The sequence below is a fragment of the Heteronotia binoei genome, chromosome 1 (assembly GCF_032191835.1).
Source record: "Heteronotia binoei isolate CCM8104 ecotype False Entrance Well chromosome 1, APGP_CSIRO_Hbin_v1, whole genome shotgun sequence".
Classification (NCBI taxonomy): Eukaryota; Metazoa; Chordata; class Lepidosauria; order Squamata; family Gekkonidae; genus Heteronotia; species Heteronotia binoei.
In genome coordinates, this window is record NC_083223.1 from 226,518,810 (window position 1) to 226,535,637 (window position 16,828).

Consider the following 16,828-nt stretch of genomic DNA (forward strand, 5'->3'; position numbering starts at 1 on the left):
TGTGTTTGTCAGGTCCTTGATAGTCCTAGAATGACCACCATAAGAAATTAGTGTCCTATATCTGAGACAAAAGGGATGCCTGACTTGAAAGGAGTCAAGACTCTTGCGGTACTGTTAAAGAGCAAAGAACAAGATCCAAACAGCAACAGCATGTCAACTGATTCTCAGATCGCTCTTGCCAGGATCTATGCTTCCTTCTAACAAGATATGCTTGTGAAACTTCATAGCATGATGTGTCTGTGTAATTGAACTGTTGCATGTGTCTCAAAAGTTTTTTTAAAAAGTAAGGGGCAAGCAGTCATGATCTCAGGACAGCAAAAACCAGAATGTGATTTTCAAGTACAAACAAAGCTACCTACCTGATGCTACACCTTGAAGCACTGCCTGGAAATGTCAAACTATTGGTGCAGTTAACATTTGCAAAAGTGTTTGTCTTGTCTAAAAAACTATGTACTGCTTCAGCCAAAACTGTCATGGCCTTAAAATTCTGTCTTTAATTTTTCCAGGTCAAACAAATGTTTTAGAAACATTATTGTGTATGGAATGAGGAGACTAAGATTTTAAACCCCCTTTAACCGTTGTAGCTTGTGATATCAATACCTCAGCCCAACATACCACCATAGTATGTTCAGGATAAAACGAAATACCCCCTTATACATATCTATAGGCTCTTTTAGAGGAAAGCTGAATGGCAATATACCAAATGGAACTGTTGAGACCCATGTTAAGGAGAAATGATCAAATCTTGTGGACTAGCTCATTTAAATATCTAGCATGTTTCATTTCATTAGGTTAAAGTAAAGAATTGTTTGTTTTCCCCTTGATGTTGTTTGGTGTTCTTTTGATACTTAAAGCCTGCTAGGTCAGTTGTGACCAACTTTAATAATGCTTAGATACAAAGGAGCATTTAAAATTTTGGGATGAAAAAGTTAATTGTGATCCTAGTTAAAAATGGGACAAATACTTGAGCTGGAAGATTTTATCACTTGCTGCTATACCTCATATTTCTAGACAGGACTCTTTCTAAAGGAAGGGTATCTAGACTGAGTGCTTTACAAGATTCATTGTGAGAATGATGGTGTGAGGTTGGGCCAAAAGAGAAAGAGTGATAGTGTGAGGAGCAGAAAGGAGAGAAAGTAAGAGAAGAGGTAGTGGGAGGGAAGGAGAGAGAGGGGAGGAAGCAAAGGTGCAGGGAATGGGATAGCTGCTCCTGCAAGTTTCTTGCAGGTCCCCACTTCTATGAATACATTAGCTTTTGTCCCTTCGATAGTGTATACACAGCATGATAGGGCTTGATATGAAATAGGAAGTTTATATATGCAAAACATATACACCTATTTGTCTCTAAAGAGGGAAGTTGTAAATGTGTTTTCCTCTGTTTGAAGAAGTGTCTGCAAAATTCTGATAATTAAAGGCACAATCCATATCCTATCATGGAAATGAAATCCATGCTGCAAATGACTACATGCCTCTTTCAAACATGTTTTTGTTTTCTTGAGCATTGATGCCTGAGTAAGGTACTAAAGGTTTACTGGTGGGTCTTCTACTCAGCATCAATACTACAGAAGTCTATGAAAACCAGTATGAGGTTAAAAACAAAATTCTGCCATCAGCATTCCTTAACTAGTTAATTCTAAAATTGCAAGTGATCAGAAAATGTGTAACCTTTTTCAGTGAGAAGCCCTCAAAAATAAACTTTGATTCTTGCTTTCCTAAAATCCCAAATGTTTGTTTTTTCCAATGCCACCTTTAAGGCTACTGAAGTTTTATTCAGTGTATGACCTTGTGTATCGCTAAAAAATCAAACAGGAATTTTGGCAGTTTTTTCATCTTCAGTACTGCAATTTGACATAGCCCAAAAATATAAAATTCTGTCTTTTGTACTATTGTCTATTAGCAAATTCTCTTCCTTTTCTGAGAAGTGAACACCTAAATACCTAATATTTTGAGACTGCCTGTACTCCATGTCATTTTGTTTTATCTCTTCGGACACGTTTGCTGCCATGAGAACAGACTCGGTTAACCTTGTATCTTGATACAAGTATGGCCATCAAGAATGAACAAGAGTCCTTTGGATTTTGTAAAGCTAACACTATGCCATCTGTATAGAGCAGGGGTGACCAAACTTGCTTAATGTAAGAGCCACATAGAATAAGCATTGCATCTGAAAGCTGAAAGACATGAACATCAGATGTAGGTAGGTGGGAAGGAAAAATAATAGAAGGGGAGATGGAGGGAGGGAGAAGTGGAAAGAAAGGAGGAAAAAGGAAAGGTTTCCTGTCCAAGCACCAGTCGTTTCAGACTCTGGGGTGACGTTGCTTTCACAATGTTTTCATGGCGGACTTTTTAAGGTTTTTTGGTTTGCCATTGCCTTTTCCAGTCATCTACACTTTCCCCCCAACAAGCTGAGTACTCATTTTACCAACCTTGAAGAATGGAAGGCTGAGTTAACCTCGAGCCGGCTACCTGAAAACCCAGCTACTGCCGGGGATTGAACTCAGGTTGTGAGCAGAGCTTAGGACTATAGTATTGCAGCTTTAACACTCTGCACAACTTTAACTTTAAATGCATTCTGGAAGCTGCTGGCTTGGCTTGGAAAAGTGATTTAAGGAGAGAAATGCCTTCTCCAAGCTGGACAATGGGTTGGTGGGGGCTTCAAGAGCCACACAATATGTGTGAAAGAGCCACATGTGGCTCCTGAGTTTGGCCAACCCTGACATAGAGCATAACTTGGGTATGTGTTCTGTTCAATAATTTGCATGTTGCCTGATCCAAATTGCGGGATGTCAAAGATTAAATCATAGGGGGGGAGAGAGGGCAGCCTTGCTTTTACACCACTCTCCAATCCAAAGTTATCTGACCGAATTTTTTGGGTGGTTTTATAGTGCTTTGGGTGCACCGTAACAAACTAATTATGAACGGGTTTTTTTCAAAAGCTAACAAGACTCGATTTTAAAAAGACAAACTATTTCAATCATATGCTAATTTGATAAAAATATTGTGAAACATTTCTTGTACAAAATTCAGAAGATTAATGAGTCTTTCTTGTAGTCAGCATTAGCTGCCTTCCTTCTAGCATTCGAGTTTGGTATGTGTTTATATAGTGATCCCAAATTGTTTAACCTTTTGACTAAATGAGCCATTAATCTCACTGCTGCATAAGTTGGTGTCACATTTCTAAATAATGCAGTTACTAAAGCTTTACATAGTTTGGTGGAGCCTTGCATTAAAAAACTACCAACATGCTTCTAGATAGGTGGCTATAGTGTACTGGTTTAGGAAAAGACATTGTGGTACACAGAACAAAGGGGACTTGTTCTATTTGCATCATGGATACAATCTAAGAAGTCTACATGGTTAATTTAGTTGCAGGATCAAACCACGTTGGGATGGCACTGATCTCCATCTTGCAGATCTGGGATAAGTTGATGTCCCTGGATTCTCTGCAGTTATGTCTTTGATATTTAATATATTATGTATGCAAAGAGAATGGATACAGTCTGTTCTGTTCCCTGAAGGGTTTCTGCAGAGGCCAAGGATTGGGCAAATGATTCCACATGTGGAATCTGGGATGAATGGAGGGGAGGGGTCCAACCAATCACAAGATAGCAGCTGCAAGGAGTCTGCCCCATGGGCCTGGGGAACACAGTGCCTGCAGCACCTGGGGCTGGGTGAGGCCACTTGAGCACTCTGCTAGCTGCCTTCCATCCCACCCTGACCTGACTCCACCCCATCTGAGGACATGGAGCCTGTCAGGTGCTATGTCTTGTCTACAATTGCTTACTGCAAGAAGTCCTTGATCCTGAATATATGGTGGACAACTAACCTGGCCTCCACATCCTGCCTCAAAGGCATCATGGGGCAAAGATGCTCCATGGAAATGGCAGAGAACATGGCAAAGAAACCTTGTGTGTGTAGACTGAGTAATGATACTGATTCCCACCTATGCTATGGGGGCCCGTGCTCACAATCACCATTTCTATCCCTGTCCATTTTTACACCTACTGCACTGGAGAGTGGCTGCTCCATCGGTCATCTCTAGCTCTTCCTGGCTTGTCACTGTGAAATGGGTTGGGGACCCTTGGGAGTCCAACAAAGTGTTTAACTTGGATGGTTAAGCACCCTGTGATAACACCAATGATACTATCCTCTTGGTCTGTGGCCAGTCTTGTATTCCTTGAGGTGGCAGCTGCCCCAGGCCCTACTTTGACCCCATAACAGTTCCTCCACTGGGCTGCAGGGAAGAAAGTAAGGTGTGAACCTGCACCACAAGAGAGGGCAAGCCCTGCCATCACCCCTGGGGTGCACCGTGACTGTAACCCTCACAGAAGAATGAAGAAGCAGGATTGACAGGGTTTAAATTGCAACCTTATGTGTTTATAACATTTCTATTCAGGGCTTCTTTCGTAGAAAAAGCCCAGCAGGAACTCTTTTGCATATTAGGCCACACCCCCTGACACCAAGCCAGCCGGAACTGCATTCCTGCTTTAGAAATATATAACTTGCAAAATAGTATTTGGTGGTGTTTCAGCCTTGTAAGCTGTAATATGTTTTGGTTTACCTTCCACACCTCAGCCTTGTTTGAATACTAACCTTCAGGTGGTGGCTGCAGATATTCTGGGATTACAATTGATCTCCAGGGGACAGAGATCAGTTCACCCAGAGAAAATGGCAGCTTTAGAAGGTAGACCTTTAAAGCATTATAAGAACATAAGAGAAGCCATGCTGGATCAGGCCAACGGCCCATCCAGTCCAACACTCTGTGTCACACAGTGGCAAAAAATTTTATATATACACACACACTGTGGCTAATAGCCACTGATGGACCTCTGCTCCATATTTTTATCTAAACCCCTCTTGAAGGTGGCTATACTTGCGGCCGCCACCACCTCCTGTGACAGTGAATTCCACATGTTAATCATCCTTTGGGTGAAGAAGTACTTCCTTTTATCCGTTTTAACCTGCCTGCTCAGCAATTTCATTGAATGCCCACGAGTTCTTGTATTGTGAGAAAGGGAGAAAAGTACCTCTTTCTCTACTTTCTCCATCCCATGCATTATCTTGTAAACCTCTATCATGTCACCCCGCAGTCGACGTTTCTCCAAGCTAAAGAGTCCCAAGCGTTTCAACCTTTCTTCATAGGGAAAGTGCTCCAGCCCTTTAATCATTCTAGTTGCCCTTTTCTGGACTTTCTCCAATGCTATAATATCCTTTTTGAGGTGCGGCGACCAGAACTGTACATACTACTCCAAATGAGACCGCACCATCGATTTATACAGGGAAATTATGATACTGGCTGATTTGTTTTCAATTCCCTTCCTAATAATTCTCAGCATGGCGTTGGCCTTTTTTATTGCAAACGCACACTGTCTTGACATTTTCAGTGAGTTATCTACCACGACCCCAAGATCTCTCTCTTGGTCAGTCTCTGCCAGGTCACACCCCCATCAACTTGTATTTGTAGCTGGGATTCTTGGCCCCAATGTGCATTACTTTGCACTTGGCCACATTGAACCGCATCTGCCACGTTGATGCCCACTCACCCAGCCTCAACAGATCCCTTTGGAGTTCCTCACAATCCTCTCTGATTCTCACCACCCTGAACAATTTAGTGTCATCCGCAAACTTGGCCACTTCACTGCTCACTCCCAACTCTAAATCATTTATGAACAAGTTAAAGAGCATGGGACCCAGTACCGAGCCCTGCGGCACCCCACTGCTTACCGTCCTCCACTGCGAAGACTGCCCATTTATACTCACTCTCTGCTTCCTATTACTCAGCCAGTTTTTGATCCACAAGAGGACCTGTCCTTTTACTCCATGACTCTCAAGCTTTTGATGAGGAGCCTTTGATGAGGAACTTTATCAAAAGCTTTCTGGAAGTCAAGGTAAACAACATCTATCGAGTCTCCTTTGCCCATGTGTTTGTTCACCCCCTCAAAGAAATGTAACAGGTTAGTGAGGCAAGATCTTCCCTTGCAGAACCCATGCTGAGTCTTCCTCAATAACCCGTGTTCATCAGTGTGCCTACTCATTCTGTCCTTGATAATGGTTTCTACCAACTTTCCCGGTATTGAAGTCAGACTGACTGGCCTGTAATTTCCCGGATCTCCTCTGGAACCCTTTTTAAAGATGGGGGTGACATTTGCTACCTTCCAGTCCTCAGGAATGGAGGCAGATTTCAATGAAAGATTACAGATTTTTGTTAGAAGATCCACAAGTTCAACTTTGAGTTCTTTCAGAACTCTCGGATGTATGCCATCCGGACCCGGTGACTTATTAGTTTTTAATTTGTCTATCAGTTGTAGGACCTCCTCTTTTGTTACCTCAATCTGACTCAGGTCTTTCAACACCCCTTCCAAAATTAGTGGTTCTGGGGCGGGCAAAAAGTTCTCGTCTTCCACAGTGAAGACGGAAGCAAAAAATTCATTTAGCTTCTCAGCCATTTCCCTATCCTCCTTCAGTAATCCTTTTACCCCATGGTCATCCAAGGGCCCCACTGCCTCCCTGGCTGGTTCCCTACTTCTAATATATCTGAAGAAATTTTTATTGTTGGTCTTTATGTTTTTTGCAATATGCTCCTCATAGTCCCTTTTTGCCTGCCTGATCACAGTCTTGCATTTGATTTGCCACAGCCTGTGTTCCCTTTTACTAATCTCACTTGGACTGGTTTTCCACCGCTTAAAGGAGTCCTTCTTACCTTTTACAGCTTCCATTACTTTGTTTGTTAACCATGCAGGCCTTTTCCTATGCCTGTTTGTGCCTTTCCTAACTTGTGGTATGTAATTTATCTGAGCTTCTAGGATTATAGTTTTAAATAGTGTCCAAGCTTCCCCAAGGGTTTTGACCGTATGTACCTTTCCTTTCAGTTTCCTCCTCACATGCCTCCTCATCTCAGTGTATTTACCCCTTTTAAAGTTAAACGTGGTTGTGGCAGTCTTTTTGGATAACTCCCTATTTATACAAACGGTGAAATCAATAACATTATGGTCACTGCTCCCAAGCGGCGCAATCACTTTTACATCTCTCACCAAGTCTTGGGCATTACTTAGGACCAAATCCAGGATTGCCCCACCCCTGGTAGGTTCTGAGACCATCTGCTCCATAGCACAGTCATTGAGAGCATCAAGAAACTCAATCTCTTTCTCTCGACCAGAACACATATTGACCCAATCAATCTGCGGGTAGTTAAAATCACCAATTACGACACAGTTTTTACGTTTAGCCGCTATCTTTAAGCCTTCCATCATATTATAATCGTCCTCTCTCTTTTGATTTGGTGGGCGATAACAAACTCCCATAGTTAAATTTCCTTTTGGGCCCTCTATTTCAACCCAAAGCATTTCTAAAAGTGAATCTAATTCTCTGACCTCAGTCTTACTGGACCGTATATCCTCCCTGACATACAGAGCCACCCCACCTCCAACCCTTCCCTCCCTATCCTTCCGATATAGCTTATATCCAGGAATCACCGTGTCCCACTGATTCTCCTCATTCTACCAAGTTTCTGAAATTCCCACAATGTCTATATTTTCTCCCAACACTAAACATTCCAATTGACCAATTTTACTTCGAACACTTCTAGCATTTGCATACAAACATCTATAATTTCCCAGGCAAGCTAGGCCCGCCACTTTCCTCCTGCCGCCTCGAGACTCTGGCAGACAGTCCATACTGTTTGTCACCTTCACAGTGGACAACTCTGGTCCGTTACCTGGTAGAAAAATAGCAGCTAACCCTTCATCTCTTTGAGACGAGTCCTCCCGAACCAGAGACATTTCATCTCCTGTCGGCTTTCCCCCAAGATTTAGTTTAAAAACTGCTCTGCCATTTTTTTAATTTTAAGCGCCAGCAGCCTGGTTCCATCCGGGGACAAGTGGAGACTGTCTCTTTTGTACAGCTCCCGCTTGTTCCAGAAAGCATCCCAGTGCCTAACAAACTTAAACCCTTCCTCCTTACACCATCGTCTCATCCACACATTGAGACTTCTAATTTGTGCCTGTCTCTCCTGCCCTGCACGTGGAACAGGTAGCACTTCCGAGAAGGCTACCTTGGAGGTCCTGGCCTTAAGTCTCCCGCCTAGCAGCCTAAATTTTTCCTCCAGGACCTCACGACTGCATTTCCCCACATCGTTGGTGCCAACATGCACCACGACCACGGGCTCCTCCCCAGCACTGTCTATCAGCCTATCTACTACACGCATAATGTCCGCTACCTTCGCACCAGGCAGGCAAGTCACCATACGGTCAGTACGCGGTTTCGCCACCCAGCTGTCTACTTGCCTAAGGATCGAATCACCAACTACCAACCCCCCCCCCTCCCCCTGCTCAGGGATGGTTCCTTGCCGCGAAAGGATTTCCGCTCACCAACCGAAGAAGAGATCCCTTCTGAGGGCGCATTCCCCTTATCCTCAGCACGGTGCCCTGTTCCCTCTCGACCCTCACGCTCTCTGGCAGCAACGGGGCTGCCACGTTCAGAGCGGGGCTCATCTAATACGCCCCCGAGAGTCTTCCCCAAGTGCCTAACTGACTGTCTCTGCTTCTCCAGGGCAGTCACCTCGGCCTCAAGGGTACGAACTCGTTCCCTGAGGACCAGGAGCTCCTTGCATCGAGCACACACCCAAGACTTCTGTCCTTTGGGCAGATAGTCATACATGTGACACTCAGTGCAAAACACTGGGAAGCCCCCAACCCCCTGCTGGCATTCTATCTTCATTATATATATATATATATATATATATATATATATATATATATATATATATATATATATATATATATATAATATATATATATTTATTTTAAAATATACAGTCCTCTTTAAATGCTGTTTGTTTAAGTGGCTCCCCTTCTGGAGGGTCAACTTACCTTACCTTAACTTACCTTATTGGGAGAACAAGGAAATCAGGGATCTGGGTTCCTGGTCCTTAGAGAGCCCCTAGGCGAAGAGCCACAGGCCAAGAGCCCTTTAGCTCTCGCCCTCAGAATGAAGTCCTTCAAAACTCAGAAATTCTCAGCAATTTCTCCAGCTGTCTCAGCTATCAGAGCTGCTCTGCTCCTCTCAGACCTCTCCCATTGAAGTCTTATCCCTCCCCTCCCCAAACTGTCCTCCTCCTCAGGCTCCACCCCCGAAATCTTGACATGTTTCCGAGGCCGGAGCTGGCAACCCTAAGTAGCTGAGCAGAGGAAGGCATGTCTTTTCCTGGAGGATTCTGCGCCACATATGTGCATACTTAAACAAGGCAGCTACTCTAGAGGTTGCCAATCCCCAGTTGGGGCAGGGAATAAAGGTTACCACAAACCAGCCTCAAAATTAATATACCTTAAATATCACTCATAGCACTCAGTAATAATTTAAATTATCAAAAATTCATTGAATTAATCAAAAGGTTATAGAAGATATTAAGGAACAAGAGTCCACACCCACAGTCTTCTAAAAACAAATTAATGGCTGAGTTGTATAAATCATGGGGTGCAGACAGGAATTCAAAGGGTAGAGTCTTCAAACACAAAGCACTGCTCCTTACATATTCCAATTGTACTTCAAAAAATCTTCTGCAGAGAACCATGCTCCATAAATCTTGTCCTCTGTACAGCCAGGCACAGAAGGTGAACACGACGCGGCAGTACTCAGTCCGCGTTTCGCTGATGCTTCTAAGAGCTTTCTAGAAGAAATATTAGTTCAATTTCAATGCTACTGCTTACAACAATGCCCGTTCAGCATGGTCATTGTTGTAAGCGATAGCATTGAAATTGGACTAATATTTCTTCTAGAAATCTCGTAGAAGCATCAGCGAAACGTGGACTGAGTACTGCCGCGTCACGTTCATCTTCTGTGCCTGGCTGTACAAAGGACAAGATTTATGGAGTGTGGTTCTCCACGGAAGATTTTTTGAAGTACAGTAGGAATAGGTAAGGAGCAGCACTCTGTGTTTGAAGACTTTACCCTTTGAATTCCTGTCTGCACCACTTTATTTATACTACTCTGACATTAATTTGTTTTTAGAAGACTGTGGGTGTGGACTCTTGTTCCTTAATATCTTCTATAACCTTTTGATTAATTCAATTAAATTTTGATGATTTCTGTAATTATTGAGTGCTATGAGTGATATTTAAGGTATATTAATTTCGAGGCTGGTTTGTGTGGAGGTTTGTGGTAACCTTTATTCCCTGCTCCAGTATCCACATTGTTCTCTTTTTTGGTTGCTCAATCCGCAGTTGGGGGCAGGGGACCCCCCACTTCAAGATTATCAGAAAGTGGGGGGAGGGGAAATGTCTGCTGGGCACTCCTTTATACCTTATTGAGACCAATTTCCATAGGGCATAATGGAGAATTGATCCATGGGTATCTGGGGCTCTGGAGGTGCTGTTTTTTCAGGCAGAGGCACCAAATTTTCAGTGTAGCATCCAGTGCTTCTCAAAACACTCTCCAAATTTCAAAAAGATTGGATCAGGGGCTCCCATTCTATGAGCCCACAAAGAAGATGCCCCTATCCTTTATTTCTGAATGGAGGGAAGGAATTTAAAAGGCATGCAGCCCCTTTTGGGGAGGGACTGTGGCTCAGTGGTAGAGCATCTGCTTGGGAAGCAGAAGGTCCCAGGTTCAATCCCTGGCATCTCCAAAAAAAGGGTCCAGGCAAATAGGTGTGAAAAACCTCAGCTTGAGACCCTGGAGAGCCGCTGCCAGTCTGAGAAGACAATGGACCAAAGGTCTGATTCATTATAAGGCAGCTTCATATGTTTAAATGTGATTACCAGAACTCCCTTCGGAGTTCAATCGTCCTTGTCACACCATTGCTCCTGGCTCCGCTCCCAAAGTCCCCAGATGTTTCCTGAGTTGCTCATATAATGTGACCTCATTTAAACCTAGGCCATACTAGCTAATGCAAAAGTGGGATTAATGGCTCATTTAGTCAAAAGACATTTAAATACAGAAACACAAACCACTACTCTCATCATCTTGCTTCAACCATTTCTAAACTATTTACAACCTATCGTAACCCTAAGCATGTGAAGAGGTAACTGAAAGGAAAGGTAAAGGTAGTCCCCTGTGCAAGTACCATTTGTTTTTGACTCTGGGGTGACGTTGCTTTCACAACATTTTCACAGCAGACTTTTTACGGGGTGCCCTTGGGGAAAGTTGGAGACTGTTTAAAACTACAGTCCTAGAAGCTCAGATAAAATATATACCGTAGATTAGGAAAAGCACAAATACAGATAGGTATAGGAAAAGGCTTGCATGGTTAACAAAGTAATGGAAGCTGTAACATTTGACTAACATTTGAATTCTGTGAATATGGTTAGTTCTGTTGTATGCCAATGCATGTTTTGACGATTGTTACATCCTGATTGAGCTTAAGACCTTTGGTCATAGAAGCTAATAAATGAAATGGAAGTGGTAATGGAAGCTGTAAAAATTGAGGATTCCTTTAAGCAGTGGACAGCTAGTCCAGCTGAAATTAATAAAAGGGAACACATGCTGTGGCAAATAAAATGCAAGTCTGCAATCAGGCAGGCAAAAAGGGACTATGAAGAGCATATTGCAAAAAACATAAAAGACCAACAATAAAAATTTCTTCAAATACATTAGAAGCAGGAAACCAGTCAAGGAGGCAGTGGGGCCTTGGATGACTAAAGGGTAAAAGAATTACTGAAGGACGACAGAAAAATGGCTGAGCAGCTGAATGCATTTTTGCCTCTTTCTTCACTGTGGACAACGAGAAGTGCTTGCCCGCTCCAGAACAGCTGATTTCAGGAGGGGTGCTGAAAGACCTGAGTCATATGGAGGTGATGAGAGAGGAGGTCCTACGACTGACAGACAATTAAAAAACTGATAAATCACCAGGCCCAGATGGCATACATCCAAGAGTTCTGAAAGAACTGAAATGAGAACTTGTGGATCTCCTGACAAAAATAGGTTGTGGTAGATAACACACTGAAAATGTCGAGTCAGTGTGTGACTGTGATTTTAAAAAAGGCCAATGCTATGCTGGGAATTATTAGGAAGGGAATTGAAAACAAATCAGCCCGTATCATAATGCCCCTGTATTAATTGATGGTGCGCCCTTATTTGGAGTACTGTGTACAATTCTGGTCACCACACTTCAAAAAATATATTATAGCATAGGAAAAAGTGCAGAAAAGGGCAACTAGAGTGATGAATGGGTTTGAACACTTTCCCTGTGGAGAAAGGTTAAAACGCTTGGGGCTCTTTATCTTGTGAGAAATGTGACTGAGGGGTGACATGATAGAGGTTTACAAGATTATGCATGGAATAGAGAAGGTAGAGAAAGAATTGCTTTTCTCCCTTTCTCGCAGTACAAGAACTCAGGGCACTCAATGAAATTGCTGAGCAGTTGGGTTAGAACTGATAAAAGGAAGTACTTCACCCAAAGGGTGATTAACATGTGGAATTCACTGCCACAGGAGGTGGCGACGGCTATAAGCATGGACTGCTTCAAGAGATTGGATAAGCTTATTGAACAGAGGTCCATTAGCGTCTATTGGGGAGGGACGGTGGCTCAGTGGTAGAGCATCTGCTTGGGAAGCAGAAGGTCCCAGGTTCAATCCCTGGCATCTCCAAAAAAGGGTCCAGGCAAATAGGTGTGAAAAACCTCAGCTTGAGACCCCGGAGAGCAGCTGCCAGTCTGAGAAGACAATACTGACTTTGATGGACCAAAGCTCTGATTCAGTATAAGGCAGCTTCATATGTTCATATTAGTGGGAGGGCTTCTAGTGTCCTGCCCCCACCCGTGGACCTCCTAATGGTTTTTTGGCCACTGTGTGACCGAGTGTTGGACGGGTTCCAACATGGCTTCTCTTTATGTTCTTATGTAGCATGCACTGGTTGCCATGGTATCGCAGATGGCGTTCGAGAGAACTCATGTTGCTCAAAATGGTTGCGGATGACTCATAATTTCTACGGCGTCTGAGACGGGATCCTCGGGGGTGGGGGGAAGCTGGTGTTATCGTTGCGCTCCGATTGGCTAATCGAAATGATGTGGGGCGGAGGTTGCTTTGCTGATAGACTATACCAAGACAAAGAGGAAGAAAGCAGTATATTTAGGAATCTAAAGCGAGAACAGACTTAAATATGGCATCCATAACGATTGCAGCCGTTTTTCAGACCGTTCACAAATCACAGCCTTAAGGGTGCGCCAGTTGTTCCAGTAATCAGACAGCGTCCGAACGAGTTGTTGCTCGCATTGGATACGAAGGAAACGTAATTTCTACGGTGGCCGAGAGGGGAACAATCAATACAAAACAAAAAACCCGCATGCGTTAACTTCGCATTTCGATTCCGATTGGATGCGGCAGAAGTGGTGGGGGTGGGCATTGTAGGCCTCGTTGCTGTTGCTGGCGGGAGATTTCAGCATGGCGGCTTCCGCGGATGGTTCGCAGCGCGACGGCTCATCCTCAGACGCCGGGTTCGTGCGCGCGGTATTGGCTCTGCCCACTAAACCCGACACCACAGTGCGATTCTTTGAGCGAGGCGATTACTACACAGTGCATGCCGATGATGCAGCGCTGGCAGCCAAGGAGCTTTTCCGGACTCGGGATGTTATTCGAATGCTGGGTGCAGGTGCGCCGTTGGCGGGATCGGGTGGGCGGGTGGTGGTGGTGGTGAGTAGGTGCGGTGAGGAGGGTGTCAGCCGGGCAGCAGGGGTTGTTGGTGGCTGAGTTAGTCTCTTGGGGAGATCTGGGTTAGAGCGGGGGGTGGGGGGAGGGGAGCGCTTTGGGCCTTTAATTTATTTTCTTCTAGTTTAGAAGTCGCCTCCAAATTCCTTCACTTATGAATTAGAGCTCCCCCAGTAATTTGCTAACCCATTATTAAAGACTTATTGTGCAATAAAACACAAGACAAAGATTTTTCTGTCTTCAAGCATAGTAACTTACAACTCTCCACCCCACATCTAGTGCCTCAAAAGTAATTTCTGTGTTCTGCTATCTGAAAGCATAAATGTTGTGTTTTTTGCATCACTTTTTTGTGACTTGCTCCTGTTGCTTATTGTAAGTTATCTTACATTGTGGGAAAGTACAGTTTTATATAAAAAGTCAAAATAATGAAAAAAATGTTGAAGAATGCAATGTTTGCTATGATTCTGAGTATTTTTGCTGGCAAGTTCAGTGGTCTTAAAGGTGCCACTAGTCTCAAACTTTGTTCTGCTCCTTCAGACCAATACAGCTATCCACCTGAAATGACCTCAGTAATGTTACAGATAGCATACAAATTTGAAAAGATGCTGGTGATAGGTTGCACTTAGTCATTAGCAGAACAAGAGACAAAAATGGGTGTTCTTTTTATTCTAGAAATGCAGAACTCAGTTTGTACTAATTGTCTTAAATTTAACTGTGGAGATATAAGTCAGTGGAGGCCAAACTGAATAGTTTTACTTAATGTTTCATTCTTTTATGCACAGTGGTTTGCTAGTCCATTTGTAGAAAGGTGTTTACAGCTGTGCTGTTCATACTATCTGGATTATTGTCTTCATTTTGAATTTTGCTTTTGGAACAGCAAGGCCTTAAACAACTTATTTCTATTCACATATTTGATTTCATTGTTGTTGCTCTGTCTGATCAGAGTTAAGTGGAAGTGCTTAGTGCCTTGATTAAATTGCTCTATTTGAACAACTCTCTTTGCATGTGCAACCTGCACTTTAAATTGCCTTTTTCCTTTGTTAGGCACCCAGAAACTTGAAAGTGTTTCACTTAGCAAGATGAACTTTGAGTATTTTTTGAGGGATCTACTTCTAGTTCGTCAGTACCGGGTAGAAGTGTACAAGAACAAAGCAGGAAGTAAATCCACTAAAGAAAATGAATGGCACTTGGCATACAAGGTATCTCTTGATTGAATAAGGATGTTAAGATGTGTTTGTTCTTTTGTCTTTATTGCAGGTATCTGTAAAATTTAATATTTGTTTTATCTGACAGTCAGATGGAATTGTGCACATTTAAAGAGTATTCCAGTGCTGCTTATTTACTAAATGCAAGGCTGAATTTTGTAAGAGTTCTAGAAGCTGGCACCTGTGTTGAGGAATAAGGGGAGGCCTGAATAAATACTTCAAATTTCTGGGAGAATAGGACTTCTCACTAACATAAATCAGAGTGGGACTTGATTCTCACTAACATAAATCAGAGTACCAGACTGCAGATAGAACTCATGACTACTCCTTCATTCTACTAAGAAAACAAGATGCCAAAAAAGGGGGTTAGCCTACACTGATAGACTTCTGTGTGTACTTCTGTCTATGCCAGATTTATATGAAAAGTAAACCAGACTGATGATTTGCTTAAGATTTATCTTGACTTATCCCTAAGGCTCTGGATACCTTAGATTAGCACTCAACATGTCACAAAGCACAACAAGAGAACAAAATGTCCTAAGTATTCCATAAAGCCCCTTCTTAGAAGTGGCAGGCTATGCAAAAGGACATGCGGAAAACAGTTGACAGTGAAACTGTGTTGTTTGCTGATGGAAAGAATGGGCATGAGGAAAGCTTTGACAGAGCACAAACACAGGGCTTTAACCTCCTACTATATACTCAGCAATTCAGGTTGCAAAGATTGCTTTCTCTTGGGGTTTTTAAACCCCCAATTCTAAAAGTGTTATAAATCCTCAAAACAAAAAAGTCTATAGATATAAATTATGAGCAAAGATTTTGTTTTCATTGTTTGTTCCACCTTTCTATAAATGGAGATAATAGGTGTTGGTTCATCTATTTAAACATGGGAACTGTGCTAAAAGTCATTTTTTTCAATTATTGGGGGGGTGTCAATAGTACCCCAGATTACAATTATGCATAGTGCTTTCATTTTGAAGCCAAGTCTATTGGGGCCTGGCTGACCCCATTTCCCCTTTTGATGAAACTCAGAATTAAAAAAGAAAGGCAGTGGGGAGGGGAGAGAGGGACTTCAGGTTTTGGGACCTGAATCAATTCCGCAGGGCTTGCAAAACCTATCTTTTTCAGCTGGCTTTTGTGATAGAACCTGGCTAAATCGAAATCAGAATTGACCTGTAACCATCTAGCCATCTTATGTTTGATTGTAATTTTATAGCACCTTATAACATCTGTTTTTATTTATTTTAACTAATTTGTGTATTTGAACTGTATTTTAAAATTCGTGTTTACATTGTATTGTATTTTATTTAAATCATGGTTTCCATGTCTGTGAGCCGCCCTGAGCCCGCCTTTGGTGGGGGAGGGCGGGATATAAAAATAAATTTGACTTGACTTTACTTGACTTCAGGGCACTGCAGCTCATTGAGAAAGTTCAACAGGAGTTTGGTGCCTGTAGAAAGCTTTAAATGGGTAAACCAATTTTTCCCCATGACTCTGGGGTCAAAAATACCTCCAGTTCCTTGGGAGGGTTAAGGAGTTGTGAGGATTGGCCAGGTATCAACCAAGCATACTCTCTCTTATGAAAACATAGGTAAAATTTTAGTTTCAATACAAGAGGTAGACCTCTTAGTGCAGAGTGTCGTTTGCTAGGAATAAAGCTATTGGTTACGGCCAGAGATAAAATAGTAAAATCGCACAGGCAATTTCACAGAGCCTTTCACAGGCAATTTCACTGGCTTTCATAGAGCCAGTTGTATATCACCAGAAGATACCACATTCCTTCCCTTTCGCACCTCAAAGGCCCTCGAGGCCATTCACATTCTTTGGTAGTGGGAGGAAGGGACTGCTTCCTGGTGCAGATCCCCGTCTCCATGACAACTAGATAATCTATGTGACAGCAGAGTGCCAGATCTACATTACAAAGCATCCTTTCCCTCCCCTTTTACAGCATACAGATTTACATGTGAATATATGTGACAAACTGCAGTG

The 16,828-nt window shown here is 42.8% G+C and overlaps 1 protein-coding gene across 1 annotated transcript in view; it reads left to right on the forward strand.

The window, feature by feature from the left end:
* Positions 1–13,283: 13,283 nt before the first annotated feature.
* MSH2 (mutS homolog 2) overlaps positions 13,284–16,828 on the forward strand; it is an 88,311-nt gene continuing 84,766 nt past the window's right edge. Inside the window, exons 1-2 of the mRNA XM_060248842.1 lie at positions 13,284–13,581; positions 14,682–14,836. Of these exons, the coding sequence (XP_060104825.1) occupies positions 13,374–13,581; positions 14,682–14,836 (363 nt within the window). The 5' untranslated portion in view covers positions 13,284–13,373. The remainder of the gene's footprint in view (positions 13,582–14,681; positions 14,837–16,828) is intronic.